Source organism: Poecile atricapillus, chromosome 1 (genome assembly GCF_030490865.1).
Source record: "Poecile atricapillus isolate bPoeAtr1 chromosome 1, bPoeAtr1.hap1, whole genome shotgun sequence".
Classification (NCBI taxonomy): domain Eukaryota; kingdom Metazoa; phylum Chordata; class Aves; order Passeriformes; family Paridae; genus Poecile; species Poecile atricapillus.
The window spans coordinates 31,446,596-31,457,637 of NC_081249.1; the positions used below are offsets into that span (position 1 = coordinate 31,446,596).

General features: G+C 38.1%; 1 protein-coding gene across 8 annotated transcripts in view; it reads left to right on the plus strand.

The window, feature by feature from the left end:
- INPP4A (inositol polyphosphate-4-phosphatase type I A) overlaps positions 1-10,123 on the plus strand; it is a 109,545-nt gene extending 99,422 nt beyond the window's left edge. For all 8 annotated transcript variants that reach the window (XM_058838653.1, XM_058838663.1, XM_058838636.1 and 5 more), the window contains one exon: positions 9,514-10,123. In XM_058838653.1, coding sequence (XP_058694636.1) covers positions 9,514-9,646 — 133 coding nt within the window. In that variant the 3' untranslated portion in view covers positions 9,647-10,123. The remainder of the gene's footprint in view (positions 1-9,513) is intronic.
- Positions 10,124-11,042: the final 919 nt, after the last annotated feature.

Here is an 11,042-nt window from a genome sequence, read left to right on the forward strand (position 1 = left end):
TATTTAGCAGTGAAACACTGCTCACTGGGTGAAATGTCAGTATGAGTGTTTCACACTACAGCAATCAAATTTCATCACAACATGTCAGTGTGCTGTTGTCATATCAATATAATGATGTTCTGTATTCTGAAGCAGCAGAGATGTTTGCAGAATTAAGTACTGTACTAAAAAAAAAAATAATAAAATCTGTTTATTGTTGTTCAATGCCTTGTTTCAAGCACTGCTGGAAAACTCCGTAAGTCACATACCAAAAGAAAGGATAAGAAATCTAGCTTTAGTCTTTATCAATGTAGTTCAACAATGCTGTTCAGTCCTGTTTTTCAACATTCACTCTTATTGAATGTACTGTACTGTGTGTCTTTTCACCAAATTCTCTAGAGTGTTCAATTCTCTTATCCTTTCTGTATGTTTTTGCTGTTTGACCCTTTCTTACTCTTCAGTTACCTAGAAGAAAAATGTCTCATATAATCACACTTGCAGCCTCTTACTCTAGTAATTTGGGGGTTTATATCTACATTGAGTTGGGTAGCACTGAACTTTTTTATTTACAGTTTTTTGCTGCACTTTTTGCTACATTGTCACAGATTTAGTACACTACACAGTGCACTCAGAAACTACTTAACCTAAAGATTAGAAACAAAACTTGAAACAGCTTTGTGAAGGAGAATTTACTAACTTAAAATGGACTAAGTGATTTTCAAATATCTTTACTTAAATTACACAGCTTGTTGGCATAGACATCTGAAACTGTTACACAGTTTCCTAATTGTGTATTTAATAAGAATAATCCCAACTAGGAAAAATACTGGGAATCTTGTTACTTTCTTCAAATTCTTTTCTGGGTCACTGGGGTTTTTTTAATGCAATCATGGACACAATATAGAGAGAGAGAGAGGTTAATTATAACATTTGGTCATTCAGTCTACCAATTTAATATAACACAGGATCAGATGAAATATTGACCCAAGAAAAATACTGCTTTGTGTTGACTATTTGTGTTTCAATATCAGCGATATTGAAAGAGGGCAAATTTCATCAAAGCCTTTGGCTTGAGTGTTCTACCAACATCAGGGACTTGCTCTGGCAGATGAAGGACATGGCTCTTTCTTCTGTTAGATCTTTGACTAAGAGAGATTGTGCAGGCCAAATTCTGACTGGACTAGAAGGAGAACCAAGATTAGACCATTCTTCAAGCCCATCACTCTTCCTCACATCTTATTGCTCTTTGTGACAGGTGGTTGTGTTTTAAAAATTATTTGTCAATTCTACTCAGGAACAATGGCACAGAATTAATAAAGTTTAATGAGAGAGATAGGATTATGGAACAAATATGTAAGAGTCCAACTCCACCAAATCTCATTCCAGCCTGAACAGTTTGACCTGACCTAGATGACAGACACAGGATAAGAAAAGGTAGCAAATTTTACCCAAATTGCTTCCAGAGCATTCAGAAAACTTGGGTTTTGTTCTTTTAACTTGAATCTTTTATTTAACTATTTATTTAACTATTGGAAAAAGAAGGTTTGGCTCATTCTTAAAGACTTTTGAAGTTTCTGAGGCATTTGGAAGGACAGGGAAGAAGTACAAGTAATTTGTGAGATTCAAAGTATTTAGTCTCTTCTGTACTGACAACTTCCCAAAGAAGAAAAATGTCCTTGCTTATACCATTCTTGAAAAAATTAAGAAAGCATCATCTTCTCCCATGCGATGTTGGTCTTCAGAGGTCTTAGTTCCCTCTTACTTGTCCTCAGGGACTTCCCTTCTTTCCTAGTCTTATGATAATTATGTATCTGTGATAATTGTGTTCAGTGAGCAGTGACATCAGGGAGGAAACATGGAGTGTTCTTCTAGATTCTTGTAGAAATTTACAGATACAAGTTTGTGGCTTTCACCTTAGAAACAAATACACTGTTAGAATAAACTAATTTTCTGTAGATAAGTTACAGCTTTTCCAGTCCTAAATCAAACACACAGTAACTCCCAGCTCACAAATAGTAAAATCATGATGATATGTCTGCAAGTCCAAGCTAGGAAGACATGGCTACCTGACCAGTAAAGGCAGAACAAGATTCAAAGTCCAGGTGGTTCAGGTAGCCTCTTCCATCTGCAGCCCACACTTCTCACTAGATCTTTGATTCCCTGCACTCCTTCCTGCCAGGTTTCTGTCCTGTCAGAAATTCCAGTGGAGCTCTTTGTGGGAATATGCTCTAGGGCAGTTTCAGTCAAGATCATCCTAGGTAGCAAAATCCTTTACGTGTTTCAAGTAGCCCATCTCATTTTCATTAAAGGAATTAGGAAGGTGAAACATAAGCAATTTAGCAACAGAGAAGAACCATCTCTGATGGGGGCTCTTGAAAAGCAGTTGGAAACGAGGTGAAGAAAATCACCATGGTGCTGACTGAAAAGATTACGTAATAAAGTCCTAGGAGTCATGTTTGGGTATGACCACTACTGCAATTAAACAGCTATGATAAAAAGCTTGGTTGGATTTCTTCACTGATCGATTTGCTTTAAGAATAAAATCATATTGAGTTGAGCTAGACCACATGGCAGATGTCCACCCAGCTGCTCACTACCTTCCTCCAATAGGACAGGGGGAAAAAATATGTGAAAAACTTATGGGTTGAGATAAAGACAGTGAGATCCCTTGCCAGTTACTGGTACAGAACTGACAAAACAGACTAAGACATTTTTTTTTATTTATTCCCAGTGGATTTGGGATGTTAAGAAATAAAGATGAAAATTAAAAACCTTGCCCTCCTTTTCTCTTCTTGTCCTTAGCCAAAGTATTTCACTGCTTCTTTCTCAGCTCTTTTACCTCCTCCCCATGCTGAGCAATGCACAACAGATGTGGAACAGGGATTTGCAGTCAGTCCATAATAGGTCTCCTCTGCTCCTTCCTCCTTGCACTCATCCTCCACTCCAGTGTGGGTCGTTCCCATGGGCTGCAGTCCTTCAGGATGAACCTGCTCCTGCATGGGTTCTCCATGGTTTTCAGTTTCTTTCAGTAAATATTCATCTGCTGCTCTATGGCTCCTCCATGGCTGCAATGTTCCTCTCCATGACTGCAAGGGAAACTGCTTCAGCTCTTTCTCCTCTCTTTCCCTGACTCTGATGCTCACAGGGCTTTTTCTCAGATCTCTTCCCATCGCTCTTCACTGCCATGCAGTGCTTTGCCTTTTCTCACGCACTTCTCCCCCGAGGCACCAGCATGGCTGAGGGCTCAGCTGTGCCAGCAGTGGGTCACTGAAGCTGGCTGGAACCAGCAGTGTCCAGCATGGGTAGCCCCAGCCTCTCCTCACAGAGAGAATTCTCATATGCAAGCTAAATTAGAAGGGAAGTTTCTGTGTCTCCTAACCCTAGTCCTCTCCTAGAGGTAGTCTGCTGATGAATCTTTTGATTTAAGACACTGTACAATTTGGTATATTTGATATTTCCAAAAGGTGACTTTTCACCCCTTGGAGGGAAGCATCTACATGGGCCAACAGTGACAAGGAAAGCACTTTCCAGCTATTGCCTCCATTCCCACCATATGTGTCTGTGTATATGTCTTTGTGTAAAATTGAGTAGCATGATACTAATTTGTAATGGTAGAGATGTGGCATGTGCTATAATAAATGCTAATTTAGCATTTTTAGCCTTCCTTCTTTCCCATTGTTTTACATTTTATCTATATTCTAAAACACTTTTCTTCCTCCAGACTTTTCCATTGAGCCTTTATCCACCACTTTCCAGTAAGCGCTAGGTTTCCACTGGCTGATTCTCCTGATCACACACACACACGCACACACACAAAACACACACACACACTCTCCCCTCTCCCCTCTGTTACAAAGGATAATTGGGATTTGTAGGCATCACAGATACAATCTGCCCTTGTCCACTGTAGGCACCAGGAGTGAAAACATCTTCATCACCAATTTGGATCAAATCCAGATCAGAAATACAGTTGGTTTAGTTCTCTGCCCACCTAATTCCATTTGGCTTGTTGTGTCACCAGCTCTTTTTTACCACCTCCAGTGTGTATCTGCTTTATTGCAGGACACTGATTCTTACATAACTCTGCTATACAACCATCAGGGTTATTGATGGTGTTATGGATGGAGCAAGTGCACAAGCACTAACAGCATCAGGCTTACAGATTGTGTTTAGAGTCACAGAGTCATAGAGTTGAAAGGGACCTTGAAGATGATCTAGTTCCAACACCCCTGCCATGGACAGGGACGCATTCAATTAGACCAGGTTGATCAAACTGCCATTCAGCCTGGCCTTGAACACTCTCAGGGATGAGCATCCGTGGCTGTCTCATCACCTTCAGAGTAAAGAATTTTTTTCCTTACGTCTAATCTAAACCTGTTCTCTTTCACTTTGAACCTATTCCCCTGCCCTGTCACTACATGCTCTTGCAAATAGTCTCTCTCCCTCTTTCTTGTATGCTCCCTTCTGGTACTGTAAGGCTGCAATTTGGTCACCCCTAAGCTATCTCTTTTCCAGGCTGAACAATCCGAATTCTCTCAGCCTCTGCTTGTAGGAGAGGTGTTCTATCCGTCTGTTCATCTTGGTCATTTAGTTGTTGCTTTGTGAACTAAAAATAGAGTTGGAGTGCTCAGGGTATAAGAGTGATCCAAAATTAAGGACCACATGACAAAGCCTACCAGGCTACCTGAGGAGTTGTTCTTCACTGTAGCCTTTGGTGCTCAGTGTAAGAAGTGGAATACACAACGAGATGGGCTTTGCAGCATATCTTCAGAAAAATGCCTATTGGTATACCCTTGAATTCATGTCCAAGCAGAAAAATAGGTGGGTGGTTTGATTTTTTTTTTATTAATGTGTTGGATAGGTAGTTAAGAGGTTAAATTAAATCACTGCAGCCCATGGAAAGATGTTTGAAAGGGTCAAATACTACAATGGTTATTCATGTTCAGCTTGCTTTTCAGAGCTCCACTTCTTTGCAGCATGCCAACGCATGGCAGAGCAGCATGGGGTATTATTGCTTTGTAATCTGAAAGAATGAACATGGAAAACCATTAATGTTCAACCTACATGTGTTTATTTTCACTAGACTACAGTACTTCTTTCTTATTTTTCTCTTTTATTCTCTTTCCCTCTCCTTATTTCTATAATTGTACTGATACATATTTTTGAGATGTTTTCCCACTCTTTCTTTACTTCATCTTCTGGTTTTGTTGTGCGTTCTTCCATGTTTTCTCATTTTCCTGACCACCTTGTGTTGCCATCTCTTTTTATCCATTCATTTGCATGTCCGTCTTCCTTTCTGTTTTATTTTCCCTCTTCCCAAACTTCTTCCTTTTCACAGCATTGGAACACGGGAGATAGTCACCCAGAAGAACTTGAGTGGCTTGGTGCCCATCCGAGATTTCAGACTAGATCCCAGCCTCCTCTACTCTATTCCTTTATTAGCTCTCAGCCCCAATTTACTGATTGTGTGGCTGTTTCTGAGCATAGCATACCTGGTGGCCAGATTACGTTGCAAGTGAAGATAGAGTTCAAAAACAAAAAAAGAAAAAAGAAAAAAAAAACCAACAAAAACCACAAAAAAACCAAAAAAGTGCTTGAATGTGTATTGCCACTTGGTACCTGCTGGACAAAGGAATGTGTCATAGCATTGTCTGCCAAGAATTATTATTATGCCTTACAATTTTACGTTTCTATTGTACTAAACTGTAAATATACATCAAATTATTTTATCAAAAAGAATTGTATTGAAACTTTAAATTATTGTTCTGCTTTCAGTGCTTGTAACATAGTCTGACATTGGCCTGTTACCTCGTTACTTTAGCCGGCCTGAAGATCTCTTACCAAATACAGTTTTGTGTTACTTGTTTCATGTATTCCAGAGAAAGGAACTCTGTCTGAAAAGAATTTATATCTTTTTGTATATTTAAGGTGTATGCTAATCTTGCCTTTCATTTTTACGAGGTATGAAGAGAAAAATTTAAACATGGGTGGGGTTTATAAGAAATTGTAAGAAATTTATTTAAAGAAGCAACAAATTTATACCTTAATTTCAAAGCATAACATCCAAATTACCTTACTGAACAGTTTGTAGAACCATAGTCTTGTTCCTTTCTCATGGTTAAGTATATTCTAGTAGACTAGAAAATACTCAGAAAACTACTTGCAGTGTGCTGCATGCAGAATTATTTCATTCTATTTGTAGATCTGCAGTTTGCAATGTATTAAAGACATGGAGAGAATGACTTGTGGTTAGGAAGGGGATGTGACTGGCATTAGCCTGCTAATGAGCCATTATCTATTTTAGGTGCTCTGTTATAGAACTTATTGTGAAATAGGGCCATTGTAGAAGTTAAAGATAATGGTCTTAAATTTTCAGGCAAGAAGAGGGAGGTATCAGTTAACTCCTTTAGTAGGTGGGTTTCAGGTTTTCCACTGGGCTTTATTTTAATTTCATTAGACTAAATATTACTGTTACTTCCATTTTTAAGCGTTGCACAGCTTTAATAAATTATGATGCTGATAGTGACTTAGTGATAAGCGAGTGATGGTAAGTTAACATTTATTTAAGTGGTGAGACTAAAGTGGCTTCCTAGTTTAGTCATGCAGAGTAAGTGCAGATGAAATTTGATCATCATTTATACATAACATCAAACTAGGGGAGGCCTGTTTAAATGGAAAGATTTTGTTGATGCTGTGGTCTGGCAGAGCTTTTCAATAGCAATAGCTGATAAAAAAAAACTAACCTCATTTAATGTAGTTTGATAAATTCATAAAAGGTTTTACTTCGCTTGGTGCCTGAGATGACATTGGACTTCTGAGGAGAACTAGTACTGTGATTTGTATTTTCTACTATTATTAACTTGCTCAAAAAATATAGGTAGCTTTAGCTTTTATTATAAATTTTAATGGAATTGAGAGCTGCTGAAAGAAGTATGCTGAAATAAAAAACCAAAAAAGCACAGTTAGAAAAAAAATCAGAATTAAATCCTAAATTTGGATTTAATTATTCTAACTAAAAAAAAAAATTAAGTGTGTGTGGTTATATTTGTGTCTTCATGAAAATCAGACTGTACAGTACACTATCTCTTAATATTTTTCCTCACTATTCTTCCAATTTTGTTTTAAAAAGGCCAACAAACAAAAAAAGCCCACAAAAAACCAACAAAGCAAACCACCACAAAGACATATATGTTTATATAGCTATATCTATCTATCTATATATATATATAAAGCACGTATCCTATTTTTACTTGCAATGTTTCGGTACATCCTTACTGCTGTTGAGGTTTATTATGATATGGTGGTTTGGGACACATCCATGTGCTGTGCTGGTATCTGATGCTGCTGTGTCTCCATAGAAATCATCTGTTCTTTATGGTTAGCACTGGTTTGTTTGCTGTGGGTGCCCCAGTCTACATTTTTACAAAGTGAATCAAGTTGGACTGTGGCCTTGATCTTGCAATGTATGGAGTGTCCTGGGTTCAGTCTAACCGGATGTGAAAGTAACTTTAGATTCAGAGGGTATCCCGAGTTGGAAGGGATCCACAAGCATGAAGGATCAGATCCTGGCTTGGCACAGGACAGCCACAGGTATCCCCCCATGTGCCTGAGAGCTCTGTCTCTCCCACTTCTTGCTCTCTGGCAGACTTGGGGCCATAAACACTTCCCTGGGCAGCCTGTTCCGGTGTCCAGCCACACTCTGGTGGCAGGCATATTCACTGAACTCCCTGAGAATATCAATACTTCATATTAAAGTATGAAGGTGCTGCTCATGATTACTACTAGGGTTGCAGTAAGACCACCTTAAAACAGTTTGGAATGAAAGCCCAGGCTTTTTGAAAACAATGTAGATTTTTTCTTTTCTTCTAAAACTTTGGGGTTTTTTTTCCCTTTTGGAGCCTGGCCTGTGCTTTTGTCAAGGCATTCAGATTTAAGATGCAGTAGTGCATCCTGCTTATGTGCTTCCAAGAGAAGGAAGTGAAATCTGGGAAATAAATCCTTGTCACTTATGTACACCATGAGGGACACGTGCAATAACCAGATGCAGCGAAATGTGTTATGAAGAGAATGATTCACTTTGCAGTTAAAATGCTCACCTAGCATCACATATTTGCTAGTTAAACTTACTGCTTTTATTAGTACTCTGAAGTATGATTTGTGCAAACTTTTGATGTATCTATTTGGCTGCAAGAGCCATCGGGGGAGTTTTGTGAAACACAAACCAGTGCCAGTGAAACAAGTGTCACCACAGATGATCCATTCTATAAATGGCAAGCACAGAATGTGCTCCAAAGACAAATTTCAAACTTAGTTAAACTGTTCCTTAAAAAAAAAAAAGAAAAAGAAAAAAGAAAAAAAAAAAAAGAAGAAGAGGCTGTATTTTATGAAGTTAAACTAGGTGTTACATACAGAATACAGTTACAGCCAGTTTCATGAATCAAAATTAGAAGAACGGTGAGGTCTGTAAGAGCATGAGAGCTTTCAAACTGAACCAGAATCCAAACCCTCCTTTTGAATCAGATGATCACAGCTTAACCTGGTAGATGCTGCAGCCATCTCCAAGGCAGGACTAATGTGACATTTCCACTGTAAGATGCTGTACTGTACACTTTGCCGTGAAGGTCTAGTATTTGTTGTTTAGGTTCCAGTCCTCAATCAGGGAAAGACATTCTCCTGCAAGCCTAAATTGATTTATAATATATATTTAAAAGATAGTGCTTCCTCTTTGTATGTCTGTTTTTTGGATATAATCAAAGGAACTCTGAATTAGATTTACAAGTGTAAAGAAGCCTTATAACTGGAGTAGTTTTCTATTGTAGCACAGAACCTCTTTGTAATGTGGGACAGTTGCACCAAAACATTGGGTGAAAATTAAATTCTGCACAGCTTTGTTTCTTTGGGGTGATGACTGTCAATGCAGCCAGTCTTTTTTGAACTGCTAATTCATGATTAGGAATTTTTTTAGATTGTGTTGGTTTTCACATCCATTTATGCATGCAGAGATAACTGGAAAGTCATACATTATTTTTGTATCAGCTCTAATCTTTAAGTAAGTACTTATAATACTGACATGCAGGGAATAATAAAATTACTTTAAAGCTCTTATAGACAGATCAGCAGGTTTTGGTTTTCAGCTTTATGTGTTAATAAACTAGCAGAACTGCTTTTAAGCAATCCCTTGGGATCCCTTGTGCAGTGGATGGCATGTGAACTCCACAACAGTGTACCTTGAAATACATGAAACCGGCGTGAAAGAATCTTTTCAGTAGATGTGCTGCTGCTTTCTAGAAATGCAAAACTAGCAATCAGACATAGCTTGTGTCCATTCTGTGTGCTTCTTACCAGCATTGTATGATAAGTCATCTCTTTTAATATTTGCAGTGGCAAATTAATTAAACGCTCATTCGATATAACCAACTTTATTTTAATGCTATAAAATAACCAGTTCATTTCATCTTAGTTTAAGTCTTTTTTCTTTTTTTTTTTTTTCCCCTTTTACTGCTGTCATTTTTTGTGCTTGTTTTTTTTCCCCAGTGAGGGTTGTCGCCGAGAAAATACAATGAAGAATGTTGGATGTCGCAAGTATGCATTTAATTCCCTGCAACTGAAGGCTTTCCCAAAGTATTACAGGCCTCCAGAAGGAACTTATGGAAAAGTTGAAACATAAGCATACTATGTCCTTTAATTGCTGTTCCATTAAAACCTGTGGATACACTCTAGATTAACACATGATTTTGTCATCCAGAAGAGATAAATAACCTTTTTGTACGTTTCGCTAGGTCATACAGAGCATGTTACCGAATTGGAATCTATAGTAACAATTATTCTGACACCTTAGCTTGAGAATAGTGTGATGACTCTCTGCCCGTTTCAATAGCCTTCAGTGTATGTAAGATGAGCAGATATTGTGCTACTTAATTATTACCTATATGCAAATAGCTAGGTACCTCCTGGATGGGCAAGGACTCTAGGATCGGCATTTAGGCAGCTGTTTCCATAACATCTTTTTATACTGAGTTGATTTGAGATTGAGCTTTTCCTAAACTTTTTAAAACTGAGAGTAAAATTCAAAACTTGTAAATAAAAAGGATCCTAGACAGTTTAGTAACTGTAGAACATTGTTACAATCAATAAAAGGGGGTTTAATGGGAAAAAAAAATCAGCACAGTAAGAGCCAGGAGAAAGAATTGTTTTACTGTATATAGGATGCCATCTTCATGTATGAAATTAACAATATATAGAAGGCCAGACATGTGAGGTGCAGTTTATAACTCTGTTCAAATAAAACAACTTCCTGTCATCTTTGGCAGGTAAGGCCTTGGGCACACAACTGATTTTAAAAAGTACTTCAGAAACATCATGATGCTTAACTATTAATGCCAGCAAACAGTTCCCCATGCCCTTCCCCACTCTAAGGCAAGTGCAGCAAGCAAATAGCTGATGTTGCACATGACATTTTCAGTACATTCCATGGTGTTGTACATTAATTAATGCATTTTTACCCATGGTTTTTTATATCACTTCTGGATTGTAAGCATTAGTATTTCGGGGTGTTACATTATTTTGGTCAGCGTACGATTTTTCTGTATCGGTTTTGTACGTCATTACAAAAATGCTCGAAGTGCCCAGTGCATCCCCCTTGCTCCAAAATCAAATTTGGTTTCTGTTTACCTTTGCATTTCACCTATTGAGAATCCTGGTGGGCCGAAGTGTGACCGGTGTCAGAGTATTTCTGAGGAAGGTAGCAATGCCCTGTGATGACAGAGGGGAACTGCTCAGTGCTACTGCTTGTGCCTGAGAACCACAGGTGGGTTCTAGCTTATGACAAAGGTGGTCAGTTGGATAGCATTTGATAAAGTTCAACAGATCTCCTCCAAAATAATCTCCCAAAGAATGCCTTCAAAGCTAAGATAGCATTTTAAAAAGCAGCTAAACATTCATTTCCAAATTTTAACAGGATCTCTAGCTAGATTTATTCAGCACACTGTCCTTTCCTTCTTGGTTTCTAAGGATCTAAGTTTTAGAATAGAAAAAATCTGCCCATTTATTCTTGTGGGAGTAGC